This window comes from Sprattus sprattus (assembly GCF_963457725.1).
Source record: "Sprattus sprattus genome assembly, chromosome: 8".
Classification (NCBI taxonomy): domain Eukaryota; kingdom Metazoa; phylum Chordata; class Actinopteri; order Clupeiformes; family Clupeidae; genus Sprattus; species Sprattus sprattus.
The window spans coordinates 18,389,753-18,404,522 of record NC_137927.1 but is presented as its reverse complement, the minus strand read 5'-3'; the positions used below and the strand labels follow the sequence as shown (position 1 = coordinate 18,404,522).

General features: G+C 44.1%; 1 protein-coding gene across 1 annotated transcript in view; it reads right to left on the bottom strand.

Moving 5' to 3' along the window:
- Positions 1 to 1,835: 1,835 nt before the first annotated feature.
- Positions 1,836 to 14,770, bottom strand: part of dok4 (docking protein 4) — a gene marked incomplete at both ends in the record, with an annotated part of 19,238 nt that continues 6,303 nt past the window's right edge. Inside the window, 7 exons of the mRNA XM_080844165.1 lie at positions 1,836 to 1,978; positions 2,388 to 2,499; positions 2,616 to 2,751; positions 3,757 to 3,946; positions 4,126 to 4,245; positions 4,368 to 4,482; positions 6,913 to 7,020. Coding sequence (XP_080700291.1) covers positions 1,836 to 1,978; positions 2,388 to 2,499; positions 2,616 to 2,751; positions 3,757 to 3,946; positions 4,126 to 4,245; positions 4,368 to 4,482; positions 6,913 to 7,020 — 924 coding nt within the window. The remainder of the gene's footprint in view (positions 1,979 to 2,387; positions 2,500 to 2,615; positions 2,752 to 3,756; positions 3,947 to 4,125; positions 4,246 to 4,367; positions 4,483 to 6,912; positions 7,021 to 14,770) is intronic.

Below are 14,770 nucleotides of genomic sequence, written 5' to 3'. Positions count from 1 at the left end.
TTGATTTATTGGACTGGAACTGTAAATTATATATTTATATCTAATACATCTCATCAACCAGTTTTATATTCTAGCTGGCTGTGAGTGAGATGTTTTCGAATTATTCTTTAGACCAGTTTTAGTAATAAATAAACACAGCTGAAGCATACATGGAAATGTTAGAAAGATTTCCAATCATTAAGGAATGCTACTGTTTCCACTGGAGAAATGTCCACATCAGTATTATTCAGTCTCAAAGCAAAAGGCTGCATCTTCAAGAGAAGTGAGTTTAAACTGTAAGGCAGGACACTTGGATATCAGTCACCGTACCTCACCAGAGTGGTGAAAAATCTTAAAACAAAAGGTTATTGTATGGGGGGGTCTTCAGCAACACATCAGAAGAAAAGTGATTCAATGTTTAGCCTTGGTCATGAAGCTCAAAAGCTTAAAACTAGATGTTCACACACTAGTCCATCACCCTCAGTAGAGCCGGTTTCTCATAGTGTTAGCATGTAAGGACCCCTTGAATGGACAAACATTTTATATACCTCGCTTTAAATAAAAAACAAACAATTAAAAAAAACATATCACAAAGTGCAAACAAAATATATCTAATTAATAAGGCCCATAACCCAATTACAAAGCTTATTAATCAAATCCAAAGAGCCATCTGATCCACCCCTCTCAGTATTTCCAATCACAACATGTGCATGGGACAAATTTCAGAATCACATCAGTTCTAGAGCTCCATGCTTGAAGAGAGCCCCCTTTAACAAAAATACAAGCTGAAAGAGAGATGACAAAGGGAAGATATTTGATCTAAAACTTTAAAACTGTTCATCGCTGTTTTTTAATCTCTTTAATGTCTTTAAACTGGCTGATCTTCAAATTCACAACCCTCAGGAGGACCTCACCTCCTCCAAGATGGAGAGGCTGGTTTCCTTCACCAGGTTATCGTCATCTTCTTTCACCATCTTGAGTTTTTAGGGGTGCAACATAGCATACAGGAGTCCCCTAAGTTCAGGAAATATAAATGTCTTGCTCTTCAACAGGGCAAGATCACTGTTCTCTGTCATCTATCTGTCTGTGGAGACTCCAACAAGATCAGGCAGTCTAGCCAATGTATCAGCTCAGTGTAAAAAAAATAGCTAAGACTGACAGAAGTGAAAGTTCCTTTTGTGTAAAAGAACCTTTTTTCCCACAGAGGAGATGGACCTCAGCCCAATGTGACTTCACTGTGTAGAGGAAAACCCTATGGGCATGGCTATCTAAGACGGAGGTCATGGCTGTGTGTAACTGCTTAATGAGTGAGACACAATCATTGTTACATCATGCTAGAGAGCAGAGGCTTGGGGTTTGGGAAGTCACCTGGAATGCTCTACATTGCTAAAAAGAACAGTATGAGGTTAGATTATTTGAAGGTTTCCCTTAGTTTGGAGGCTAAGGACCACTCAAAGCCTTCTCAAGAGGAGACTGAGTCAGGCCACTCTCCATAGGCAATTTTCATTCCCCTAAAACAGCCTGGCTGCTTGTTCCATTGGGGCGTGCATAGAGTGAGAGGCACGAAACCTGGCAACCGTCTGCCATCGTACTGAGGGCCTCTGTGAACTGTAGTTCCACGAACAAGGCAACCTCTGCTGTGTCGTTTGAAGTCATTTGGATGTCGTCCTCTGTCAAAGTATCTCCAACTATAGGGTGCGTAGTCTGTCTGTCCCCCTGGCCTCATTGCTGTACCGTGGAGGAGACAGGATATTGATAATCCTGGCCCTGATAAGAGATGAGGGTTAGGAGGGGTATAGCACACACAATGTCGAGTCGATGGCATGGAGGGGGCAGACCTCGCGGAAAAGAGCCTCTCACTGGCTGGGGTAAGAGTGGTACGGGGTAGGTGGGTGTTTGCCGTGGCTTAGGGGCAAAGTTGAGTGCCGCTCCGGTGGGAGACGAGTAGAGTACAGATCTGAGTCATCCCCTCCTGAATGGCCTCCACCATATGAGTCTCCTGAGAAAACAAAGAGCATGTAGAGTGCCAGTAGAGAAACTACTAAACATTGTAACTCATCACCTATTCCTGTCAACACTGTGATTAAAGCATATGGAATTGCCGGTATATTTTTCTTTTCTAAAATAGTTCTAGTGACATCTACAGTTATGTAACCTATCTGTTAAGCCCAGAAATGTATAATGTAATGGGATTTAGCATTACATTGAAAGCATTGAAATAAGGGCTCTATGGTTTCATTTGAGAGGAGAGTATAAACTCTCACTATTATCTGGTATCTTCCACTCCTGGTACACAACATCAATAATTATCTGCATGCATTGTTAATGATGCAGGAGCCCCCACATCCATGTTTTTTTTTTAATTCTATTCTATTTACTGATCAAGTTGGAGCTCTGTTGTTGTTTACCATTAGCCGGGTCTGCCTGGCTGCCTGTGATATGATGCCAGAAGGCACTGCGGGGAAGGATGGCCGTGGGTGTGCAAGGGTAAGAGACCGTCTCTGACCCTTTTGACAGAAGCTGTGTGGGGCAAAGGGAGAGGGAACGAGCGGGACAGAGAAAAAGGTCATGAATAAGCATATGGATAAACAGCATGTTGTATTGAGATGTGTAGGTCTACGTGTGTCATACTTTACCCTATTCTTCTCCATCTCCATCAGGACTTTCTTGTGCTGCTCAGCGATGGCCAGAGTGGAGCAGTGGACCCGCTGGTAGATCTGCTCGCCCTCGCGGGTCTGAAACGTGTAGAGGCCCTCACCACTGTCGCACATCCTGACCAACACAAACACATTTCATACAACAGTTTTAGGAACTATAACTTCATAAACTGTATAATCAAACAGACAGGTAAGTACACAAATACAACACATGGCCAAATAACTGACTGAAGGCATGTGGACAATGTAATGGATATATATAATGCAGATCAGATGCTTCAGTCTGACATCATTTGGTAACTTAAAATTATATATTAATAAAATAATAGTCACAAGAGTTTTATTTACATGTCAGGTTGATGATTCAAAGACAGAGTAGTCCACATTATTAAACATAAGTGATTTCTGCAAGAATTTTTACACTAAAACTAAGCACTGTCTCACAACAGAACACAAGCTTGTTGTACAATAAGTGCATTCTTCCACCAGGGGACAGCATCATACTGTGTCTGTGCTCTCCTCAGTGCCAATCTTATCTCTGTCCTCTCTGGGACACCCTGGGAGGGCAGCGAATCTGCGCTTTATAATTTGATCAATGAGCAGAGAAAGATAACAGCGCTGTGATTGATTTCCCTCTAATCTATTCAATCAATCTCTTTATGAGTTCTGCGTTTATTCGGTCACTGCCCCCTCCCCCCCCCCCACCAGTCTCCTCCAGACATGTTCTAAGAGGCTGGGAGGGAAGGCAGCCAACTTCTTCAGGTCACCGCCATTTATATTTCACATTGCATCCAGGGCCACATGTTGGCCATTGGATATGGTCAAGCCATTGTTGATGTCCAAAATGAGATGGAGTTGACCATGGTGATTACAATAATACGATATCGCTTGCGTTGTAATGGTTTCTGCCATTTGCATTTCAGATGTATGGCCACAACTTTTAAATTTGTCAAACGCAATATGGTGTCAGTATTGTTACTGACCATATTAAGATGGAAGGTTAATCTTTGATCAGTGGTTGAGCACCACACCATCCCTTAGGACACATCAGGGTGCAAAAGATAATTTACTCCTCATTTCCATGACCTCACTTGCTCTCTGCCATCCCCTGCCCTCTCACCTGCCAGCCTCAAAGGTGAAGCGGGTGGCGTCTCGCCCGTAGCGTCGCAGTGAGCACAGGGGCCACGTGACCAGTTTGGTGCGGGGGTTGTGGATGTCCCACAGGTAGATATTCTCGTGGGTGATTTGCATCATGCACTCGCCGTAGATGTCCAGGTTGGGACAGGGCAGCAGGAACACGTTGAAACGTTCTGCCAGCAGACAGGAGAGGCTCATGTCTCAGACACTTTTTGGTATTGCAGTCATTACGCTGACATACTCATACACAAACTCACACTTATGTCACGCAGCCAGTCATATACATATACTGAAATTGAGCTTGCATTAAGGGTGGTTCTTCAACTATATGTTTCATTCATCATTCGCTCACCTGTGTGTTCGCACTGAACACCAGCAGCCAATAGGTCAGGCTCCCCCAGACTGATGTCATTCAAACGAGTGCCCAGACACTCGACTGACAGAGTCTTGAACCACTCCTCCGCCTCCAGCTCTGGAAAAGGGGCAGGGAGAAAGAGTGAGAGGTTGAGAGGTAGTGACAGCTGAACCCTGTGACCCTGACCTTCTAGATGCTCAGGTGTACAGTATAAGGGCAGGTATGGACTGGGCACATACCTGACTCGCAGGTGAATGTCCGGGAGGTGTCATCGGTGAAGACGATGGCCACCGCCTGCCGCTTGGTGTCCCGTGGAAGTCTTGTAATGTTCTTCACATTGCTTATCTCGGTTACCTGGACAACAAGGTCAAAAGGCAAAGAGTGTCAACAAAAAAACTGTGAAAAGCACCTATAATCAAATAATTTCCATGATCAGATCAAAGCTGTGAGATAGAATTATGTGTCGACTGCAGCCTGAGATAGAAAATTGAAAGGCTATGGGATACAGCGAGTAGTCAAGTTGAGAGGCTATGGCATACAGTAAATAGTCAAGTAAACTTGACACCAGAAAGAAATAGTTAAACGGTGTAGATCAAGATCAAAACAACTTGAGCTATACAACTTTTCCTGCCTTATCCAGAACATGGCTGGGAGACCAGTTGTCAATCAGAGTGTGATAGTGTGTGTGCATTTTTCACAAAATATTTTTTTTCTCTGATCCCTTAAAAGCTCCTGAACCTGGAGCACCCATTCCGCCAATTTCTGCCCTGCAACTTCTCCCAACTTTTTTAAAGAAACGAAAGTAAAATTAGCTAGTCTATTCATGAAATTTGGTATATATATACAAACTACAGAACATGCTTACAAAAAGTGGTAAAACAATTTTGATTTGCCATTCCTTTTAAAAGTTATGCCTCCATCAAAATGTAAGGTGTGTCTTATAATGACTCTACAGCCAGTACCTTTTGACGCAGTGGTCCAAGCTTCACATAACTTGATATGTGGCTATGACTTTCTTTGGAAGCACACCAAATTTCATTAACTTCCATCCATAGGGGGGCAACAACTTAGACATGTCAATATCTCAAGCACCACTTGAGCTAAACATCTAAAATTTGGTATACTTCTACTTGGCCAGACTTCCCAATATTTAATAAAGTACCAATTGGAGAGTGGGTTGTAGCTCAAACTGGTCATTCTTGAGGCTGTGTGCTAATACTGGCTAGTGCCAATAGGGTGACTTCCAGAGTCTGTTCCTGTAGCATGGCCTCTGGGACTGCTGTTCATGTTGCCGGCACCAAGGTTCAGAGTCTGTTCCTTTACCGGTCAATGCCTGTGGCACCTAACACTGATCATTTCAGATGGAGCTCTTCAAACAAGTCACTTGCCTTAAAAAAAGTAGCTCTGTCCCTGTTTTTCAGGCAAGCATTATCAGGATGTAAAATGTATATTTTCTAGAGCCAAAGAAACGTCTGATTCTTGCGCAACAACGATAACAATATTTGACTCTAAAAATGATTTCCCTTTATAACAGTGCAATGTATATGTGGTATCTGTGCCTTTAATATAAGTTGCATTATTGTATTTTTCTAAAGTCTTTTCACAGAATTTAGTGTTCTGAAAATGTTTCAACAGACCAAGTTATCCTATGAAAAGTGCCAATGCGCCCATATCTGGTTACTAACTAGTTTAAATTATTAATCATAAGTTGATGGTGGTTGTGGTTGGACCCAGTGGTTGTATTTGGCCACTTATGCTAACGTGCCCTGGAGGACCAATTGGCTCACTCAACCAAAATGGCTGCCAACAGCCAAACTAATTTCAGCAGTCCATATTTGCTAGTGGCTAATCTTCATGAAATCTTAATAGGCTCTTTCATCACTATAATGGCCTTTAAGGTGATACTGCAAGATTTTGTAAATAGGGGTCACTATAACAAATACATTTTTTTTATGGCAAGAACTGTAATTTTTTACATTTCTTACAATTCCACCTCTTATTTCTCCTTTTGAAATCACCTAACCAATTCTAATTCCACCAACTGCTGCGAATCCGCTTGGACCCTGATGTTCGCCGCTTGCAGCTTTATTTAAAATGTGTATTTGAATACTATAAATCTGAACAGTATTTTGTCTATATGTATTTGGCGGGCCTTATATTAGTGGCTATGTCTTTTGTCAAAATAGCAGTGATTTAAAAAAAAAACTGAAAATACTTCCCCCAAAACTGTACACATGATGATGACACACGGATGTATCTGCTTGCATGTTTGGGAGACAGAGAGGAGTGCTGACCACTTGCTTTAGACACATAACAAGTAAAAGAGTGATGGCTATAAAGGTCAATTTATAGTCCAGGCGTCACAACCTGCTCAACAAAACCTGACGTAAAAGTCACAAAAGCTGTGACTGCTAGGGTCGTGCAGACCTGTCACCTGGATGTAAACTTTGGAAAGGGTGTAGACATTGAAAGTGTTTGTCGATCTCTCTGATTGGATGACAAGACATTTGATGTGTGTTTTTCTGGACATGGCTACGGTCATATAGCTGTCTTGAAAGCTTCCCATCATGATATTGAGCTTCTCAGAACAGATTTGTAACCTACCTTGTTAAGCAGTGGAAAGCTCTCAAATATTATCAAATCAAAACACGGTGTGGTTGCTGTATGCCTATTTTGCAAAACTTGAGTATTTTGTATCTTATCAAAATAAATATTTGACCATTCCTGTGTATGTATATACCTGCAGGAATTTTGTTATGTATGTATCACTGTAATGGTGTCTACCTTCGGGCATGCTCTGATGTAGGCTGACTTCTCGTCTGGGTATTTCTCCAGTCGTCTTGGGCCTTTGCTAGAAGATTTCTTAAAAACAAGCCAGCAGCGTCTGTAGATCTGCAGCAAAAAATGGGCATCCATTAACTACATCAAGCAAAGGTTCTGCACCACACACAGGAAATGCAAAAGCACCTTAGCTCCATTTGATTATTAAGTTATATTTATTCAACATATTTTTTCTTGTGCAATTGCTTGATATAGAAGCTCAATAGCCCTATGATTTTTCAGAAATGCAAGAGTACTTAATATGAAGCTTCCTGTAATAATCATGTCGAAAAATCAAGCAGTCTTGTTAACATTCCTTCCCTGTAGTTAAATGCATCAAGGTTTTTATCAAGCAATGTTAATATTGACATACAAGGATTCGGTGAGAAGAGAGAGATAGGGCTGGAGAGAGGAGAGGAGACATTGTGAATGAGAGAGAGGAGAGAGAGAGAGAGGGTGAGAGAGAGATAAAGTGAGACAGAGAGAGCTATGAATACAAAGAGGGAGCAGACAGAGTAAAATGATTAGGGGAGCTCTATCTAGTGTCATCCAAATATTGCATACAAGACAATTTTATTATGCATAAGATATTGAGTTAAGAGTCAGACAAGAAGCCACAAGGTGTAGTGGCAGAATAATGAGAAACATGTCAGGCAAATTTGAGTGGACACACACGCACGCACACAAATTATCTTCCACATTTTAATCTTGAGACAACAACTACCACACATTCAAAGGCATGCACACAAGGACACACAAATACAGGAAATAAATATTAAAAGATCTCCAATTCTCTTTTTTCCCATTCTGCTTTCTATATGCCCCTCGTGTCCTTGACACAAAAAAACCTCCCCCAGTTGCCACGGTAACCTCAACCTGAGGCAGCACCTGCATGAATGAGCCAACCCCCCCTCAGGCAACGCCCCGAGATGCTCCCGCTCCGACTTCAATCTTTGTCTCAGGTCACCCTGAGTTAATAAACGTCTTCACAAACATCTTTTTATTTTCCAGTGGCTCCAGACTTTATCTCTTGAGTATGTGCATGTGAGTGTGAACGTGTACCTGTTTGTCTGTATGTGTGTGTGGAGTGGGGAGTGTGTGTGTATGTGGGGGGGGGGGGGGGGGATCACCATCAGTTCAGCATATGAATAAGGTAGATGTGGAGGTCTTCATTACTTTAAACAATTTAATGTGACATGCATGTGAAATGTAATAATAACAAAAGCAGAAAATAAATGTTACGAGGAATATTTATTTCCGCTTTATTCCGAATTTATATGTTAACGTCAACAATGTTCCGTTGCTTTTTAATGTTCCGTTTACATATTTGATCGGCTCAGCATGAATTATTCATATCAAACCAATGAGTAACACAGCCTCTATATCAGCAATTAAACCACCTCAGCGGCAGTGAGTGATCCCCAATCAATTGACTCAGATCTTCAGTAGGGAGCTGTGAGTGCAGGTCTGAGAATTAGAGGAGATGTCTGTGTGCAGCGGAGGCAGGGAGAGAGCAAGGGAAAAGGTGAGAGACAGAGAGAGACACAGAGACAGAGAGAGAGAGTTTGTGTGTGGAACAGTGTCTATGTTGTGACTGCCCTAATATATTCACACTGGCAAGACCTGAAGCCCACAACCACCAGTCTCTCTCTCCCTCTCTTGCTCTCTCCTCTGTTTATCTTAAGACAGCTAAATAAAGAATTCAGATGTGTGAGCGCATGAGTGTGTACGTGAGTTTGCCTGCGTCTGTGTGTCTGGGAATGTCTTTGTGTGTGTGTGTGTGTGTGTGAGTATGTGTGTGTGCACGTGCTTGTGCGCCCACACATATTGGCAAGCGCAGACTCCCTACACCCACCAGCATATATCGCCTCTCCAAGAAGCCAGTGCTCAGAGCTGAGTACCAAGAACCCTCCGGAAACCCGGCAGTAAATCTAGCACCTAGAGTGTGATGGACTCAGGGCTGAAGAGCTGAGAGGGTGATGGGGGATGCATAAGGAAAGAAAACAGAGCGGTGATCCATCCAAAGATGACTGGGAATCCCAGTGATTGTCAAAAAATGTAACAAATACAGCAAGCAAAATAAAAACAGCAAGCCCTTCCTCCTATCAATCCCAGCACACATAAACACAATCCATTTGTGTGGGGTGAGACAGCCAGTGTAATAACTATTTAATCTTGCAGCGCTCTCTGGCGTTATTTACAGTGGGAGATAAAACACTCACTGACAGCTTTGCTTACCTCACATGCCTTGCCTTACATTACTGTGCATCACTTTTATGACAGGAGACAATGTGCAGGATACAATGAATTGTAGAAAATAAAACACCTTTCACATCGACACTTAGAGTAAAGGGGCATGTTTGAAAGCACACACAGTCACACATACACAGACCACTACACATATCGGTGTAGCACCATCCCTCTCGCTCTCTCTGCAGCCTCTGGCATTGAGAAACCAGACTCAGATTAAACATATTGATTCTTTTACATTCCTTTATTGTCTCCCTTCTCTAAGAGCAATTATACAGTTTTACATTTCAGTCTTGTTTCTCTTTCTTCTTCTCCTCCCTCCCTCCCCCTCTCTCACTCTCTCTCCCTCCCTCTCTATCTCTCTCCCTCCCCTCTTAGCAGCTCCATTTCACCTCTACTTCACTATTACCTTAATTCCTCTCAGTGTGTGCAGCATTTCTCTCTCCTGACATTTAGCCCTCATCCTAGTCGGTCCTCAGTGTGCTGCCTGCAGCACTGCTCTGCTGGCTGAAGAGCTGTCTAAACGTCTCTCCATGGCTGTTCTACATGTGCAAGCCTCACATCTCATACCATGTCTTAGATAAGCTATGTTGAACACTGACATATAAAAGACTGGAGAGCATAGCTTTTTAACAACACCATTTCTGGGCAATTCAGAAAATGTGAAAGATAATCTAGTATGTTGATGATATACAGTATATATAAATGGCACATAGTATATTGATTTCCGCATGTAAGAGGCAATTCTGGAAGCATTTTGAATTGGTTAAGCTTAAAGATGGGTCCCTCACAGTCAGTGACATTTGGGATATCATTGTGTTGTGCCAGAATATTTTTTTCCTTGGATGCTTTATTGGAGAATCAATAACTATAAGCATGTATGTTGTAAAATACTCACATCCACACACACAAACATGCACACACCAACACACACAAATACACACACACACAAACATGCACACACTAACACACACACACACACACACACAAACACACACACACACACATACACACACACCACACACACCACACACACACACACACACACACACACACATACACACACACCACACACACCACACATAAACACCACCATCCCTAGACACACTCCTGCCTACACCACAATCATTTCCGGGTCACAGCCCAAGGCTCATCGCTGCTCATTAAACAGAGACTCTGGGGACATGACCGTCCCAGCAGGTAAGCCACCTCGGCTGTCACTGCTTCAAAGTCTCTTTTGTACTGCCTCGACCCCTCAACCCTGAATCCTCCGCCACCTCTGAACACCAACACACTCGCTCCCTCACTCCTTTCCCACCTCTCAACCCCCATTCGCTCCAAGTGAATGAGCTTTTTGTGCCCGGGGGCCTTGAGGAAGCACCTTCCCTAATCATTTAACCTGTAATGGGATGAGCTTTCTCCAGTCTGGTGCACAAGGCTGGGGGGTATTGGAAGAGGATGAGGAGGCGGAGGAGGAGGTTTAGGAGGTCCCCAATAGGGAGAGCTGGGGGTGACGTGGGAGGTGCTCCTCAGGCTGAAACATGGAGATGATTTAGTGGCGGTGTACTCCCTGCAGTCCTGACCCTGTAATCCCCTCCCCACCCTCCATTAAAGGGTGTGAATGGGCTTTGCTTACAAAGCCGCATCTTCCTCTCTCTCTCTTATTTCATCTCGCTCCCTCCCTCCCTCTCCCAATCTCTGTCCTCTCCCTTTTACCTCATTTATCCCTGTTTCACCCTTGCTCTCGCCGCCTCTGTCCTCTCCCTTTCTCTGGTCTGAAAATTGTACCTCCACCCTGTCGTTACTGGCCTGGTGAAAAGATGGGCATTGATGGCATCACAACACAAAGGCTGCCAAAACACAAGAGTCTCCTCTTCTGGCCATTACCCACCACTATTCTGTACCCGTCTCCTTTACTCCACTTGTTCCAAAAGAGAGGATGAGACAGAGAGAGAAAGAGAGAGAGCAAGAGAGAGAGAGAATGAGGCAGAAAAGGACTTCTGTTGATACTGTCGACTCCTGTACCACCTCAGCCTCTCCAGAGAAGCACATGATCACACTACTTTTGTTTGACCCCCCCACCCTGTGTGCTTGTGTGTGTGCCTCTCCGTGTTTGCGTGTGTGTGTTGAGGAGTCTATTTGACTGAGAGTGTTTTATATTCTAAGCAGGTAAAGCATGGATTGCATCCCACTCTCTTTCCTCTGGAGGCTGAGCTAATCCATTGTAAACAAGCTGCCGTGAGGTAGCGCCTGAGCATCAGCAAGGAGGAGCGCCACACCAAAAAATAAATAAAGAAGGTGGAGAGAGAGAAAGAGCATCTGCAATTAGGAATTTCAGATGGCTTCCCACCATTACAAATAAATGCTGGATGATACGAGTGAGAGGAATACAAAGCGAGAGAGAGCATTAAACAAGGGAGGGAGACAGAGAGGATGAAAATAAAAAATAAAGAAAGTGATAGGACAGTAGAAAAGACATTTTAATAGCGAAGATAAAAAAGGATATGCGGGGGAAGGCCTGGCTGTGTTCCATGAACATGTCTGGCTATGTGACCTCCGCAGTTCCACACAGGATATAACACCAGATCTTACCCACCACCTCTACCAAGAACATTATTAGTATCACACACACACACACACACAGAGGGACACATACAAACACATGCATTCACACACACAAAACAAACAAAAACTACAGATCCACAGGAATCCACACACTCACAAAAAGTTATGTCCTTCTCTTCTGCCCATTTTCAGTTGGCACTCAACAGCCTGATTGACAGGTCTCTTCACCACTCTTCTCTTCTTCTCCCTTGTTAGCGGTAATATCCAGTAGTTACTATAATCACATTTCTAAGAGTACCTGTCACACACACTTTCCCACACACACACACACACACTCTGCAGCATAGCTTGGGCTGCTGGCATCCAGCAGCCGGATTAGCAGGCTAAATAATCCAAGCAGGGTTAGGCAGTGGTGGTGATGAGTATAAACACACACAACCAGGGCACAAACACAGCCAAAGGTCTCCTGGCAGTAGCAGTCAAAGCTAATCTTACACCAAGCCAGGCAGAGAGGAGGGAGAGAGGAGCGAGAAAGTCAACAGTGTGCTAAAAAGTTTACCTGAGAGAGAAAGCTACAAGAAAAGCTAGTGAAAGTGAGAAGAGAGAGAGTGAGTGGGGAAGAGAAAGAGTGAGAGAGTCAGAAGAATAATCTATTTGCCATGTAAAATACAACATTTCATTACATTTCTCTTTTCTTCATCTTCTCTTCTTGCCCGAAGGCTGGTCTGAACTCTGTTTGGCATTGCTAATCTCGGAAAAACACCATTTTAGGGAGCCACTGTCTGTTGGACTACAACCACAAGCCGTCATTTCCATTTCCTGAACACACAAATCAAGATAAACTCCACATTAGCCACACCCCGGCATGGGTGCGGGATCCAGCCTCAGGCTTGAACGGTGTGAATCCGTTTTTTCCCCTCTTCTTCTTTCAAACCAGCCTAAGACCCAGGGCTTAAAAATTGATCGCCGGGTATCATTTATGCTCGAGTTAGCTGTTCACCTGTGGGGGCTTTTTTTAGTACAACAGCTTCTCTATAAATCCTTCTTCACAGTGTGTCCGGAATTTCAACTCTGGCCGGAGTGAACCCAAACCCACCCATCCTAGCGGTTCCATGGCAATGTTCCGAAAGCCCAATATTCCGACAGCCCGCTGTTCCGAAATTGTGAGCACAGCAACGTGAACCACTAAAGCCCACATGCACATCCCAATGAATGGAACACACTATCATAAACATATAAATGCATTTATTTCACAAGCATGAACTTTAATTCAGATTATTATTATACACGCATGGCGTTTGCATCGCCATGATAAAAATACTTTTATGATAGCCAACGCATGCATGCTTTGTCAGTGCTTAAAATGTCCTCCAACAATCTGCCGGTGATTTCCTTCGCACGAACGGTACCCTATATTCAAAACCAGAGTTGGCTAAATTAACAAATATTGCCTAGGACAAGTGATATGCATGATAGCCCAGTTAGCGTCTCGGTTCCGCTGGGCAAATTAAATGATGTGCGTGTTTTGTGCCACTTAAAATATTTCTAAATTATGCCAGGGGGACTATTTTTCGGAATATTGAGATTTCGGAATATTGGGCTTTCGGTACACTGGGCCGTCTCCATCCTAGCGCCCCCTTGCCGCCCTCACCACCACCTTTACTACCACAGCTAACATCATCCTGCGTCACCCAGCTCGCAAGGATAGGTTGCAGGGGAGCAATTTGAAGATTTCAGGCACGACACAGAAGAGAGCTCTAGCGTCTCCCCCCGCCATCAGCTGCTGAATGCTAAGCAGCCCATTGATTAGCCTGATTGGGGGCTCCTGGTGGATGTGAACCACAAGCTCTGCCAGAGAAGTGGGGAGAGAGGGAGAGAGGGAGAGAGAGAGCAAAATGACAAGGGGGGGAGAATGAGAAATGTGCCATTGCCTCATGAAATGTGTTTTTAAGTGAAATACATATTTAGCACATCAAAAGACAACCTTGCAAGGTTAAACTTTTTCTGGGGTGCTAACATATTGAACTGCATGTATTTTGCTTCTTGCTCTAAAAGCCACATTTCATACTGGGGACCATCCGAGAACCAGTGGCTGACATTTCTTCCCTTTTAAGTGAAATGTTTATAAATGAACAGAAAGACACGGATGGCATTGAAAACACCAGAGTCATGGGTATTATGGACTGTAGCGGAGTACAAGAGAGGAAGGACTCTATCGAAAGCCTACACATCTTACAGGGGTACTTCAGAGCTGCACTGGGGAGTGCACTGCATAGAGAGCAGAGTCTTAGAGACTTTGTAGATCAGAGGTTTGAAGGCTTTGAGCTACTGCTAAAAAATTCTCTAAAACAATTTGAGCAGGGTGTGGTTGAAAGTTTGTTGCACAGGGACAATGAACATGAACTATGGAAAAGGGACCCAGCAAGCAAGCCTCCACGGGCCCCATGCAGGCAGGCTGTGGGCACTGTGGGCTAGGGCCAGCCCACACCAATCCTACTCAGGCCCGGTGTCGGCTTGCCCAAGCGAGGCCCGCAGCTTTGGGTTCACTGCAGGCTGTCACCGGATAGCCCAACAAAAGATAGAGTCTAAGCTGCTCAGAAAACCCATGCTGGGCCTGTGCGGGCTGCCACATATGGGCCCCCTTAGGGCTGGCACATGGGCCCGTTGAGGGCTGCCTACGCAGGGCCCCTGAGCTTTTGCTCATTGGCAAAGTGCTGGCCCCTCAGTGCTGGCCCTGCGTGGGCAGCCCTAACATAGCCCACAGGAGCCCTCATTAGGCCCACACAGAGCCTGCACTCATTTTTTGCTCATTTATTTATGCAAAGCAAAGGTCCTTGGGCCTGGAGTGGTACCATAAACTCATACCTAACTTTGCAGATCTCCCTGCTCCTTTAAAAAACTTATAGTGAAAAACGTCTGTCCTGGCCCAACCAACTTTAATGTTCCAGGTTCATACTGACGCCAGTGAGATGGGGTTAGGAGCAGTCCTTACCCAGCATACTCCAGA